This window comes from Coloeus monedula, assembly GCF_965178545.1.
Source record: "Coloeus monedula genome assembly, chromosome: 3".
NCBI lineage: Eukaryota > Metazoa > Chordata > Aves > Passeriformes > Corvidae > Coloeus > Coloeus monedula.
The window spans coordinates 119,413,301-119,427,013 of NC_138783.1; the positions used below are offsets into that span (position 1 = coordinate 119,413,301).

Genomic DNA, 13,713 nt, shown 5'->3' on the forward strand with positions numbered 1-13,713 from the left:
CCTCCCCCGGGTGCTGCCAGCACCCCCCGTGCCCCTCTGTGGTGCCTCCCAAATCAGGGCACCCCCAGTCTCCCGCCCTCCCGGGACACCCTTACGCCCCATCCCGCGCTCCATCCCAGTGCCTCCGAGTCCCCGACTGGGTGGGGGCGAGGGGCTGGGCGGGAGGAACCTTGGGGCTGGGCAGGTCGGAGGCTGAGGGAGGTCGAGGCACCCCCAGCTCAGCCCGGGCTGTCCCCGCGCTGCTCCCCGGCTACAGTCACAATAAACTGACCCCGTGCCCACCTGCGCCGCTGCTCCCACCGCTCCTGCCCGGCCGGCACGGAGGCTCCGCGGGGCAGCTCCGGGCGGGACGTGGGGTCGGCACCGCGCAAGGCTCGGGGGGCGGCGGGATGGGACCCTCCGCTGCGGGAACTCCCTGAGCCCGGCGGCGGCGGTAGCTGGTGGGGTGGGACCCCCGGGTCCGGTGCACCTATCGCCGCAGCGGGGCCGTGACCGCAGGCCAGGAGGACCCCCGGGACCACCGCCGTCCCCAGGACTCCGATTCCCATCGGCCCCCGCGCGCCACGCCGGCCGGCTCCTTCATTTGCATACGGCTCCCCGCCCTGTGTGGCCACGCCCCCTCCCCGCTCCCCTGCGCGGGTATTGGTCACGCCTCTCTCTCGGCCACGCCCCCCCGCCAGGCCCCGCCCCCGCCCGGCCACGACCGCCGGCGCTCGGGCCCCGCCCCCGCCCCGCCCCCTTCCCTCGGCCATGGCCGCCGGGGCTCGGGCCCCGCCGGGGCTGATGGCGCCGTCACCGTGGCGATTGCTGTCGCTGGCCCTGGCTGCGCTGTCGCTGGCCCTGGCTGCGCTGTCGCTGCTGTCGCTGCCGGTGTCGGCGGGGTCGCCGCTCGGCCCCGGGGAGCAGCTGGTGGCGGCGGCGCCGCGCTGGGGCTGGCGGAACTTGTCGTGCCCGGCCTGCCGGCTGCTCTTCGGGGCGCTGGACCTGGCGCTGCAGGTGGGCACGGGGTCATCGGGGAGCACCGGGACACGGGGGGCACCGGGGCGACACCGAAACAGCGGGCGAGGCACGGGGATGGGTGGACACCGGAACACCGGGACGAGGGGAGCGGAGCCGACAGGGCTGGGACAGGAGCGGGGACAGAGGGGACGGGACGGGACAGAGACAGGCCGGGCCAGTACCTCGTGACGGGACCGGCTGGGGCAGGTTGGGGCTTGTGACAGACACGAGACCAGGCTGGGAATGGGGACAGGGACGGGCGGGGACGGGGAGAATGAGAGGCTGGGACGGCTGAAAGAGGGACGGGAACGGAGGCAGGGACGGGCCGGGTCATGCCAGTGGCTCCTCTTGGGGGAGCGGGGACGGGCTGGGACAGGAACAGGAGCGGGGGCATGGACAGGCTGGGAGGGGTCGGTGAATCCTTCTCAGAGGACGGGGCCGGCAAGGGAAGGGAGGGAGGAGGGAACCGGGCTGGGGGAACAGAGGGGCTGGGGGACCGTGTGGGTCCCTTCTGGCCTCGGGATATCCAGCTGAGTGGGCCGGGGTGGCCGGCGGGTGTGGGACAGTGACAGCAGCCAGCGGTCGGGGTGTGGGGTCCATGCCGGGGAGCTGGTGGGCGCGGCACAGAGGTGGCAGCTGGGGTGCCGTGCCCATCCCGGGGGTGCTGACGGGCACAGGCCGGTGACAGCAGCTGGAGTTCAGTGTGTGGGGTCTGTCCTGGGGAGCTGGGGGTGCAGGGCAGCGAGGACAGCAAGGGGTGTGGGGTGCTGGGGCCATCCCGAATGTCCATCCCTCTGCAGCTGGAGCCGAATGTGGCACGCGTGGGGCGTGTGGCGTCGCGGCTGTGCCAGGAGCTGCGGTTGGCGCGGCCACCCGTGTGCCGCCAGGCCGTGCAGCTGTTCCAGGGCGATGTGGTGGCGGCCTGGGCGCGCTCCGTGCTGCGCCCGCCCGAGGCCTGCGGGCTCCTGCTGGGCCCCCGCTGTGGCCACTGGGACATCCTGGGCTCCTGGAACCTGTCCCTGCCCGCCACCCCCAAGCCACCGGTGCGGCCCCCCGCGCCGCCACCGCCTGGAGCGCCCACCGCCCGCATCCTCTTCCTCACCGACCTGCACTGGGACCGGCAGTACGTGCCGGGCAGTGCCGCTGCCTGCCCCGACCCGCTGTGCTGCCGCGGGGCCCCCCGCGACGGGCCGGGGACGGCGGGGTTCTGGGGCACCTACAGCAAGTGTGACCTTCCCCTGCACACCATCGACGCGCTGCTGGCCCAGCTCCCCAACACCACCGCTCGCACCGGTAACGACAGCGGTAACGGCACCAGCGGCTTCGCGGCAGCGTACTGGACTGGGGACATCCCTGCGCACAACGTGTGGCAGCAGAGCCGCGGGGACCAGCTGCGGGCACTGCGCACCGTGACGGCCCTGCTGCGCGCCCGCCTGGGGGGGCTGCGCGTCTTCCCAGCCGTGGGCAACCACGAGGCCACCCCGGTGAACGCCTTCCCCCCGCCCTACGTGCGCGGAAACCAGTCGGCCGCGTGGCTCTACGACGCCATGGCCGAGGCCTGGCAGCACTGGCTGCCCCCCGCTGCCCTGCACACCCTGCGGTGGGCACGGGGCGCGGTCGGGGGGAGAGGGTGGAGGATTCCAGGCTACTGAGGGTCCAGGCGTGGGGAGTTCATGGATTGCAGGGGTAGGAGGGCACAGAGATGGGGCTTCTGGGCTATTGGGGGCCAGAGTCTGTGGCATTTAGGGTACCAAGGATCAGGGGGCACAGGGCTGGGAGGCTCCGCGCTGGGTAGCTCTGGGCTGTCGGGTGTTCTGGAGTAGGGGAGTTGGGGTAGCATGGATTGGGGGCTCAGAGCTGGGGACTCTGGGCTACTGGGGGCTCGGGACTGGCAGGACACAGAGGGATCTCCATGCTGGAGGGGCAGTGGGGGTACCAGGCTAGGTGCAGATGTCTCAGCTTCATGGGCGGGGAGAGGTGCAAGGAGGGGAGGGTCATGGCTGGTGGGGGCACAGGGGCAGCGGGGGCTCCAAGCTGGGGGCTGTAGGCAGGTGGGCAGCGTGGGTGGCAGAGAGCTGGGGGTCCATAGGATGGGTGCAGGGTTATGGATCAGAGGACACAGCACTGACCCCCCTTTTCCACGCAGGGCCGGCGGGTTCTACATGGCACAGGTCTGGCCTGGGCTGCGCCTTGTCTCCCTCAACATGAACTTCTGCTCCCAGGCCAACTTCTGGCTCCTCATCAACGCCACTGACCCTGCAGGGCAGCTCCAGTGGCTCATGGGGGTCCTTGCAGATGCCGAGCGTGATGGGGAGAAGGTGGGGGGGGATTCTGGGGGGACATGGGGGGTTCCGGTGGGCCCCAGGCAAAGCCCCAGCCCTGGCTCCCTGCCCACAGGTGCACATCATCGGGCACATCCCCCCGGCCCACTGTCTGCGCAGCTGGAGCTGGAACTACTACCGCATCGTCAACAGGTCAGTGCCTGACCCCTGGCCCAGACCCCACACCATGTGCCAGACCCCTGACCGTGTGCCCCACCCCACATGCCAGACCCCCACACTGTGCCCTGGCCTCCAACCCCATGTGCTGGACCCCTGCCCTGCACACTAGACCCCTGTCCATGCGTCCTTGACCCCCACACCAGACCCCCCACCCCACAAGCCAGAGCCCAACTCCACACCCTGAACTCCCACCGACACATGGTACCCCTGCCCTATACAACAGGTCCCTGCCCCATATGCTGGACCCCTACACAGACCTCCTACGTACCAGAGCCTCAGGGCCAGGCTTGGGTTGGGGTTCCAGGGTGGGGGTCTGGAGGTCGGGATGCCGCCCCCCACTCACCCCACCATGGCAGGTTCGAGGGCACCATCGCTGCCCAGTTCTTCGGGCACACGCACCTCGACGAGTTTGAGTTGTTCTACGATGAGGAGACGCTGTCACGTCCTGTCTCCGTTGCCTTCGTTGCACCAAGTGTCACCACCTACATCAGCCTCAATCCCGGTGCGCCCCAGACCCCCCCATGTGTCCCCCCAAGCCACCCCAATCCCGCCAGCACTGACTGTCCCTCCCGCCGCAGGGTACCGTGTGTATGAGGTGGCTGGTTCCTACCCTGGGAGCTCCCACGCGGTCCTGGACCACGAGACCTTCATCCTAAACCTGACGGAGGCCAACGCGGCCCCCCCAGGGACTCCCCCGCCCTGGCAGCGGCTCTACAGCGCACGTGAGGCCTACGGGCTGCCCACGGCCTTCCCGGCTGACTGGGACCTGCTGGTGCGGCGGATGCAGGACGACGAGCAGCTCTTCCAGCGGTTCTGGTTCCACCTGCACAAGGGGCACCCACCCCACGAGCCCTGCGGGAGCCCCTGCAAGGCCGCCCTGCTCTGCGCCCTGCGCACCGGCCGTGCCGCCGACCCCGCACTGTGCAGGCCCCTGCGCCCCGCGCTGCCCTTCCCACGCATCCAGGAGCTCTGGCACCAGCAGCGGCTGTGCTGACCCAGGGGCTGGCATGAGCGGGGGCTGGGACGTGGCCACACCAGGAGCAGAGTCAGCGCGTGGTCTCCCTGGAAGCAGGGCTGGGACACGGTTACACAGCGAGCGGGATTGCAGTCAGCACACGGTCACACCGGGAGCGGGGTTGGGAGCAGGATCCGCACTAGGTCACTGGGAGCGAGGTGAGGATTGGTGCGTGGTCCCCACGTCCCACCAGTTACACAATAAAGGCACAATGGACCCCACCACCCCTCCTTATCCTCACCCACCAGGACTGGAACTGCGATCAGGATCAGCACATAGTCCTCATGCTCCCATCACCCCCTGGTACAGGTGTGATAGACCCCACTGTCCTTCATCCTCCTCACCACAATTCTCAGTCCACAGCTTAGGGAGACCCAAATCAGGGATGATGGGACCCCAGCACCCCACCTCATTCTCCTAATTCTCACCCACTGGGATCACAATTGGGATCAGGCCATAGTCCCTGTACTCCCGTCACCCCCGCTAATAAAGGTGTGGATGCACCCCACTGCCCCTCTTCACCCTCATGTTCACCCTGCAACACCCTAGGAAGACCCAAACTGGACACAGTGCCCTCACCATCCCTCCCCTTGCAGCTCCTTGTAAGAGGCCAAATGCAGAGCCAAGCTGGGCTGGTGGAATGGGTTTATTAATTAATGATTTAGTACAACACAGACCCTCGTTACGCCACATGCATTGGGGACCTTGGGGGGGGCATGACCCACCATGGGGGCAGTGGTGGGGGCAGGACCCCCGACCCAACACCCTGGGTAACTGTGTGCCCTGGAGCGTTGGGTCAGTGGTCCTGCCCCCTCACGCTGCTTTGCCCAGCTGCATACCCCCCATGCCCTTGCCCCACTCACGGGGTCTGTGCCCCTCCCCGCCGCGGTTTGAGGGTCCCCAGGAGGGTCTGCACCCCCCGGCGCACAGAGGAGCCCACCCGCCGTGCCACTGAGTCCGCTGGGGGCGCCGGCAGGCAGGAGCTGGAGGCCTGGGGCCGCGCATCCAGGCACTTCTGGTAGCGGAGCTGTGGGGAGGGAGGGGGTCAGCGGGGGGCAGGGGGAGCCCTGGGGGGGCTCAGGGGTCCCACTCACCACGCAGGCAGCCTGCAGCGCCTCGCTGAGCCCCGCGGCGTTGGGCTCACACCACACCATGTGGCAGCGGAAGGTGCCGGGAGCGCTGGCCATGATGAAGGCGAAGGCGCGGACATCGCGCCCCACGCCCATGAAGGACAGGAACCGCACGCGGCACTCGCACAGCACCGCCTCCGTCTGGGGGAGCAGGGGGGTCACTGGGGCACCCCAGGGTGGGCAGGGGGTCATCGAGGCACCCCCAGGATGGGGATAGGGTCAGCAGGGCACATGGGTGCCTAAGGCGCCCGCCAGGAGGAGTGGGGTGGTTGCTGTGCTGGGAGGGTTCAGCACAGCCCCCCAGGGTGGGAGGGGATCCCCCAAGGCCCCCTGGGATGTGCTGGGATGGGGACACGATGGAGGGAGCCATCGTGGCTCCTTGGTACAAGGAGGGGTCTCTACAGCCCCTCTGGCACGTGACAGGGTCACTGAGACCCCAGAACAGAAGGGGGTCACCAGTGCAGGTGGGGGTCACCACAGCCCCCCTAGGCCAGGGTGGTGGTCCCAGGTGGGGGATGCACCTGGTGGTGGGTGATGGTGAGGGCGGGCGTGGGTGGGGGTCCCAGGACAGGGGGGGTCCGAGGAGGGCACACACCTGGCGGTGAGCAATGGTGAGGGTGGCAGGGGCCACACTGACCACCACGGGGGTGGGTGCAGGGGGCTCCCCCGAGCCAGGGGCCAGCGCCGCCTCCAGTGCCGCGTTGATCACATCCATGCCTGAGGGGCACAGGGAGGGTCAGGGCAGCCCCGGGGGTGCCCTTTCCTCACAGCTGCCCCACATGGGCTAGAGGAGCCCCCCTGAGACACCCTCCCCCTTCCCGAGTCCCCCACTCACCCACTGGCTTGGCAACGGGGACGCAGCCCAGGTAACACACAGGGAAGCGCTGAACCACCTCACTCTTGGGGGCTGGGAACTCCACTGTGGGGGAGGAGCTGTCAGACACCCCCAGAGCCCCCCAAAACACCCCAGAGCCCCAGCACCCCTCCAGAACCCCTCCCCACCCCTCAGTGCTCACCCAGCACCCAACCCCTCTAAGAGCTTTTGGACACTGAGCACTCCAGTGTGGGGGGGACATGGCAGACCTCCCCAGAGCCCTTCAAGACCCCCCCCAGCGCACCCCAACACTCCCCTAGAGCATCCCCAGAACTCCCAACACCCCCCAGTTGCACTGCCTTGCTCTTAGGGGCCAGGAGCCCTACTGGGGTGGGGGACATCGTCAGACCCCCCCAAACCTCCTCAAAAGCCACCTTCTCTTCCAGCTGCCCCACCCCAGCGAATGCAACCTCCAGACACACGGGCCCCATCCCTGCAGTCCCCCAGTCCTTCCTAGTCACTCCCAGACTCCCAATCCCCTCCAGGGTACCCTTCAGATGCCTCCCCAGAGCCACCCCAATTCCCTCACAGGCACCCCCTAGCCCCCATACCCTGCAGGGGAGGGTCCCCCAGCCGGGGGGGGTCTGTCCCCAGGCCATTGCCTGCTGCCCGGGCGCTTCGCCGCTCCGCCGTCAGCTGGGGGACAAGGGGATACGGCCCTCGCAGATGTCACACCACAGTGACCTCCAGGGACCCCCGCGGTGACCCACAGTCCCCCGATGTCACACAAGGGGCACCCCCAGCCCTCCTGGATGTCACACCACGGACACCCGCAGGGACTCGCAGCACCCTGCAGCAGGTCTGTGGGGACACTGGGGTGGGGAGGGGCTCACCCGGGAACAGGCCTGGGGGCTGGCTGGAGGGGCCTGCAGGTCTCACCTGTGTGCAGATGTGGCGCAGGCTAGGGCAAGTCCCGGCGGGTTTTTGGGGGTCTCACCTGAGCACAGATGTGGTGCAGACCAAGGAAGGGGAATTTGGGGTGGGTTTCCTGGGCCCAGGGGGTCTTGGGGGGTGTCTCACCTGGGCGCAGACATGGTGCAGGCCAGGAGGGGGGTTCTCAGGGGCTTTTGGGGGGTCTCATCTAGGCACAGATGCAGCGCAGGCCAAAGTGATGGTTTGGGGAGAAACCCGGCAGGGATTGGGAGGGTTTTACCTGGACGCAGATCCAGTGCAGGCCAGAGGGGGGGTCTCACTTGGGCACAGACATGGTGCAGGCCAGGGGGTGGCTTGAGGGGGTCCTGGGGAGGTCTGGGGGGTCTCACCTGTGCACAGACCCGGTGCAGCCCAGCAGCGATGGCACTGGCTGGCCCCTCGCAGCGGAACACGTGGCACTTCAGCACCTGCGTCAAGGGGTCCCGGGCCACGTATGCAAAGTCCCTAGGGGGGAGCAGGGGGGTACGCTCAGGATCCCCCGGTTCCCTCCCCACCCAGTCCGAGCCGGGACTGGGGGCACTGGGCATCTGGGGGCAGGTTGGGGCCATACCTCTCCCTGTGTCCCCGGCAGCACAGCAGGACAGAGCAGGGTTAGGGGGTGATGGGGGGGCACAGACCCCCTCCTCCCCAGCCCCAGGACCCACCCCACAGCACCCTGGGGGCAGGTCTGATCCCAGCCCACACTCTCCTCTGCTGGGGGGGCTCAGTGTTGGGACCCTGTGGCCCCCACCTGCCCAACCGATGGGACCACATCCACATGTGGGACCCCCCCAGCCCTGTGCACGTGACCCCACAGCCCCACACCTCACCCATGTGGGAATCCCAGCCCCGTGCCCTCCTCCACACCCGGATGCCCCCATACCCAGCCCCACATACATGGGATTCCAGAGCCCCCACCCCACACCATGTGGGTTCCCCAAGCCCCACAGGAGTCCCACAAACCCAGATTCCCTCCATCCCTGCACCCTGCACACACAGGACCCCCAGCCCCATATGTACTGAGCCCCCTGCAGACACCAGAACCCCATGCCCCCCACACCAGACCCCAGTGCCACCTCAAGCTCCACACGTGGGCACCCCTGTGCTTCCCAGCCCCACACGTGCCCCCCACCTGCTGCCGTGCCGCCCCACGCCCCACACGCGGATGCCGCCCACGGGCTGCGCGTGCAGCAGTGCCCGGTCCTGGGGGTCCACGAGCTTCAGCGTGCGGCCCTCGAGCAGCAGCAGCGCCCGCGCCTGGGGGCACAGAAGGGTCAGGATACTCCGCTCCCACAGATGCTGGGGGGGGCAGCGGAGAGGGTGTGGGACGGATGTGGGGGGGCACGGGGGGCTCCGGGGTCACTCACCTCCCCCCAGCTGCCAGGGGGGCCATCGCGAGGCCCTGAGAGCTGCCGGATGCAGGCGCTGACAGCGCTGCTGCTGCGGCCAGGACCCAGCTCCTCCTCCCGCAGCTGCACCCAGCCCAGGGAGCGCACCGGGAGGCCCTGGGGGCGAGGGGGAAAAACGGGAGTCAGTGGGGGATGTGTGGGGCAGGAGCTGTGGGGTGGGGGCAGTGTGGGGCAAGGATGGCATGGGGTGGGGGGCAGCGGAGAAGGGAGTGACATGGGGCAGGAAAGGCATGGACCATGAAGCAGGGGTGGTGTGGGGCATGGGCTATGGGGCAGAGATGGTGAGGGGCAAGGGGGAAGGGACGGTGTGGGGCAGCCTCAGCTCCCCAGCAGTAACCCAACCCCTCACTGCCCCAATCTGTACGGCCCTGGGCCCTCGGGGCAGGGCAGACCCCACAGTGGGGCAAGGCTCCTCCTGTGCAGGTGACATCCTGGGGCACCCCTGGGTTGGATACCTCAGCCCCCCAGCAGTAGACCAGACCGCAGCGGGGTGGAGAAGGGGCCCCGTGGGTTGGGAGGGTCAGGAGAGACCAGCCCTACCTTGGAGTCCAGCATATCCTCCTCCCCCAGGGCCATGCTGCAAGGGGAAGGGTGGGGGGGGTCAGTGACTGCACCCTGAGACCCTGGGGCCTCCCCACCCCCAACGCCTGTCCCTGAGACCCCTCTGGGATTCCCTGCATCCCACACCTGAGTCACTGCACCCTGAGTACCTTGGACTTTCCCCCCTGAACCCCAGCCTTAAGATCCTGGGATCCAAGTCCAACCCCTGTCCCAAGACCCCATTTCCCTGCCCCACACCTGGGTCCCTGCCCCCCCAGCTCCCACTTCACACCAGACACCTCTCCCCATTCTGTTGCTTGTCACTCAGGGTCCCACCTCCCGACAGGGCCCAGGCACAGCCCTGCCCATGCCCCACATTTCCTGTGTGTCCCCCCAGCCCCTGTGCCCTGCCCCCGCACCCCTCTCCTGGTGATCCTGGGCCTGGTGACAGCATCTCCAGGTCCGACACTCCTGGCTCCTCATCTTCCTCCTCCTCCTCCTCCTCCTCTGCCGTGGGGTCCTAGGGGCAAGGGGGCTCTGTGGGGCTGGAGGGGCACTGACCCCCCACCCTTTCCCATCCACTACCCCCTCTCACCTTCCACAAGTCCCCATCATTGAAGGTCTCAGCTGGGGCAAAGCTTGTCCAGGACAGCTGCAGGGGGCTGGGTCAGGGTGCTTCACAGGGCAGCCCCCTGCAGGCCCCCCATCACCCCACAGGTGCCCCATGGCTGCCCCCCAGTCAGCCCGCAGCACACTATGGGAGGCCCACGGTAACCCCAAGAGCATCCCACACCCATACCACAGGTGCCCTGCACCCCCCACAACCACCCCACCATCATATCCCGGTCACCCCACGCCCTATAGCCACCCCCCGCTGGCCCCAGCGTGGCTGCACAGCCACCTCCCAGCCCAACGCCAGCCCTCTCAGTCCCGACTCACGGTGGGCCCCTCGGTGGGGGTGCTGCCATCAGAAGGGGTCTCATGGGGCCCGCCGGGGGGCTCCCACTGAGTGGTACCAGTGGGGACATGCCAGTAGTAGGTGCCCGAGGTGTCCTGCACCCGCAGCCACCCGGGGGGCAGGTCCCCATGTGCTCCCGCGCCGCACGGCCACAGCGACTCTGCAGGGCATGGGGGGGTAAGAGGGGGTCAGCCCCGACCCCACACACAGCCCCACACAGCCCCCTTGCCCAGGGACACGGGGATGCCCCAGGAGGGCTGCACAGGGACAAGGGAGCAAAGAGGAGGCCGTGGAACCAACGGGGCCTGGGGACACAGAACAGTGCCCAGCGGGCTGGGGGACCAGGGGCCAGGAGTGGCACCCAGTGGGGCTGGGAGTGTAGCAGTGGGCACACAGCCAAGGACTAGGGGAGATGTGAAGCTGATAGGAGCAAGGGGGCATGACAGGAAGGAGCAGGTGGGGGCAGCCATGGGGCTCTGTGGGGCACTTGTGGGGCAGCCAGAGATTGTCAGAAGCCTCCATGCGGCAGCTGTGGGGCAGTGAGAGGTCACCGTGGGACTCCATAGGGCAGCCATAAGTCACTGGGGCTCCACGGGTCGGGTGCCCACCTGGCTCATCGGGGGAGCTGCCGGGGCTGCCCTGGCTCAGCGTGGCCCAGCTCGAGTCCTCGTCGCTGCCGGGGCCGGGCCCCCCAAAGAGGCGGCTGGCGCTGCGCCCCGGGGGCTCCCGCAGGCCCCGCTCCGTGCCCAGAGCCGGCGGAGAGACCCCGGCCCCGTCCTCCTCCTCCTCGTCCTCCTCCTCATCTTCATCATCCTCCTCCTCCTCCGAGGCGCCGATCAGCAGGGCCCGTGGGTCTCGGGCGGCGTTCCGGGCATTGCGGGCCTGGACCCCCGGCTCGAGCGCTCCGGGGGACCCCCCGTGAGCCCCGGGGGACCGCCCCGGCCCCGGCCCCGGCTCGAGCTCGTTGCGGTTCTGGTCCTGCCCGGCCTTCGCCCACCCGGCGCCGGGCAGCTCCTCGGCCGGGGCCCCCCCGGGGCCGGTGCGGGGGTCGGGGGGCGCTCCCAGCCCCAGGCTCAGCCCCGGGCACCGGTTGTCGTTGGCGAGGTCGCTGCGCTTGCTCAGGGCCCCCGACATGGCGCGAGGACACGGGGACGGGCGGGACCCCCGGCACGGCGGGACCCCCGGCCCGGCCCGGCCGCAGCTGCCGCTGCTGGGGTGGGAGGGCGAGGGGGTCCTACAGCCCCCGGGGCGGCTCCGCGTCCATCGGGCCTGCGGGGAGCGGGGGGTAGCGCGGGGACCCCCGGCCACGGACGCTCCACGGCCCTGGGTCCTCCCAAGGACTCGGCATCCCCTCACAGCCCTGTCACGGACCCGGGGAGCGTTCCGCAGCACCAGCATCCCCCCCGGCTCCCCCGGGACGGGGAGACACCCTCCCCCCCCCAACACCAGAATCCCCCTCAGCCCCCGGCATCCCACACTGCCCCCGCCGCACGGCCCCGGGTCTCCCCCCAGTCCCCTCCACGGCCACAATCCCCCGGGGTGACCCCGCGACTCCCCCGTGCCGGGGCCCCTCCGCACCTGCCCCACGGCCCTGCCAGGGGAGATCCCACGGGGACCTCGCACCCACGGACGTCCCCCGCTCTCCCCCGGCCCAGGCCTGCGGGGTCTCCACAGGCCTCAGCCCCCATCGCCCCCCATCACTCCCCGCAGCGCAGCGGGGCCGGCCCGCGCCCCTCCCCGGCTCTGTGCCCCCATTGCCGGTACCTGCGGCGGCGGCTCCGCTGCCGGGGGTCGCGGGGGGGAGGGTGGGGGGCTCGGGGCCGCGTCACTTCCGCTTCCGGCCGGCGGGGGGACAGCGCCGCCTCCCGCGCCGGCGCCGGCACCGCGCGGGACCCCCGGGATCTCTCCGGACCCTCCCCGGCACGCACCACCGGATACCCCCGAGACCCCCGAGTACCCCCCGGGACCGGGAGCCCAGGCCTTGCCGGCGGCGGGCAGCTCGGTCCGGCCCTGGGTGGCAGTGGGAACCGGGCGGAGCGGGGGAACCTTCCCCCCGGGGTACTCCCGGCACTGACTGTGTCCGCCCCACTGTTCGGGCGTTCCGGGCGGGCAGCAGGACCGCCGGTGCCATGCGTGCCCCGGACCAGTTCAGCCCAGTTGAGCCCCGCGTTACCCCTACCGGAGCCCCCCGAGGCACCGGCACCGCCGGGTTCCACCGCGCTGCCCCCACACTGGCACCGGGACGGGGTCGGGGGCAGCACTGGGACCCCCTGCGGCTGCTGTGCCCCTGGAACCCCCTGAACGCTCGGTTGGACCGGGAGGGTCTCGAGGCTCCCAGCTCTTCCCAGCCCCGGAGTGGCAGCACTGTGGGGCTCAGGGGGTCCAAGCGGGAGCAGCGGTGGTGGCACAGGGTGTGCGGGGTCCCTGCGCCCCGTGTGGACCAGTGTGATCCTTACAGAATCGCAGAGTCATTTCGTTTGATACAACCCCCAAGACTGAGTCCAGCCTGTGCCCGATGCCCACCTCCAGCCCTTGCTGGGACACCTCCAGGGATGGGCACTCCAAACCTCCCTGGGCAACCCCTTCCAGCCCTTTCCATGAAGAAATTCCTCCTGATGCCCAGCCTGACCCTACCCAAGCACAGCTTGCGGCCGTTTCCTTGTCTGACACTTGTTTCCTAGGAAGGTTCCCCCTGAGCCTCCTCTGCTCCAGCCTGAGCCCCTTTCCCAGCTCCCTCAGCTGCTCCTGGGGCTCCAGCCCCTTCCCAGCTCCCTTCCCTGCCCTGGACGCACTCCAGCCCCTCCAGGGCTCTCCTGCCCTGAGGGCCCAGAACTGGACACAGCCCTGGAGGAGTCTCACAGTGCCCAGCACAGGGGACAATCCCTGCCCTGGGGCTGTGGCCACACAATAGCTGGGACAGCCGAGGGGCCATCGGCCTCTTGCCCGCCTGGACACACCTGGGCTCACGTCCAGCCACTGTCACCAGCAATCACAGGGGGTTTTGGTGACCCAAGTGGAAGACCCAGCACTTGCCCTTGTTGACCTCCACACTGTTGGCCTGGGCCCATTAGTCCAGCGTGTCCAGATCCCTTTGCACAGCCTTCCCACCCTCAGTAGATCCACATCCCAACCGTGTGCTGTCCACGAACTCACTGAGGATGCACTCGATCGCTCCAATTAGACCGTTGGTAACTGTTGAAAAGACCAGTCCCAACCCTGAGCCCTGGGGAGCCCCAGCAGTGCCTGGCCCCACCCAGATCCCACCCCTCCCTGGCCTGGCTGTCAGCCAGGTGTTCCCAACAAGGAGCTTCTGTCCCAGCCAGGCTGCAGGTGCTCCATGAGATGCCGGGGAGACGGAGATGGTGCCAAAGGCCT

The 13,713-nt window shown here is 69.3% G+C and overlaps 2 protein-coding genes across 3 annotated transcripts; one reads left to right on the plus strand and one right to left on the minus strand.

The window, feature by feature from the left end:
• The first annotated feature begins 744 nt into the window (after positions 1-744).
• SMPD1 (sphingomyelin phosphodiesterase 1) lies at positions 745-5,016 on the plus strand. The gene is made up of 6 exons (XM_082278748.1): positions 745-996; positions 1,800-2,599; positions 3,146-3,317; positions 3,397-3,473; positions 3,857-4,002; positions 4,079-5,016. Exons 1-6 carry the CDS (start codon positions 751-753, stop codon positions 4,492-4,494), a joined length of 1,857 nt encoding a protein of 618 aa, XP_082134874.1. The 5' UTR covers positions 745-750; the 3' UTR covers positions 4,495-5,016.
• A 290-nt stretch (positions 5,017-5,306) lies between these two features.
• APBB1 (amyloid beta precursor protein binding family B member 1) lies at positions 5,307-12,167 on the minus strand. 2 transcript variants are annotated; one of them, XM_082279209.1, is made up of 14 exons: positions 12,103-12,167; positions 10,947-11,607; positions 10,320-10,498; positions 9,976-10,032; positions 9,800-9,900; positions 9,381-9,417; positions 8,799-8,936; positions 8,564-8,688; positions 7,782-7,896; positions 7,071-7,155; positions 6,481-6,564; positions 6,241-6,362; positions 5,610-5,786; positions 5,307-5,542 (listed from the first exon to the last, which is right to left on the minus strand). In XM_082279209.1, the coding sequence occupies exons 2-14, from the start codon at positions 11,470-11,472 to the stop codon at positions 5,375-5,377; spliced, it is 1,914 nt and encodes a 637-aa protein (XP_082135335.1). In that variant the 5' UTR covers positions 11,473-11,607; positions 12,103-12,167; the 3' UTR covers positions 5,307-5,374. The 2 variants fall into 2 exon arrangements, with proteins under 2 accessions (XP_082135335.1, XP_082135336.1); XM_082279210.1 differs by lacking the exon at positions 9,976-10,032.
• Positions 12,168-13,713: the final 1,546 nt, after the last annotated feature.

Coding starts and splice junctions, on each gene's coding strand:
- APBB1 (XM_082279209.1), bottom strand. CDS start 11,472: ATGTCGGGGGCCCTGAGCAAGCGCAGCGACCTCGCCAACGACAACCGG. Junction 9,901..9,975: donor ATGATGGGGACTTGTGGAAG/GTGAGAGGGGGT, acceptor CCTTGCCCCTAG/GACCCCACGGCAGAGGAGGA. Junction 6,565..7,070: donor GGGGGACCCTCCCCTGCAGG/GTATGGGGGCTA, acceptor CCTCCCCCACAG/TGGAGTTCCCAGCCCCCAAG.
- SMPD1 (XM_082278748.1), top strand. CDS start 751: ATGGCCGCCGGGGCTCGGGCCCCGCCGGGGCTGATGGCGCCGTCACCG. Junction 2,600..3,145: donor GCTGCCCTGCACACCCTGCG/GTGGGCACGGGG, acceptor TTTTCCACGCAG/GGCCGGCGGGTTCTACATGG. Junction 3,474..3,856: donor TACTACCGCATCGTCAACAG/GTCAGTGCCTGA, acceptor CCACCATGGCAG/GTTCGAGGGCACCATCGCTG.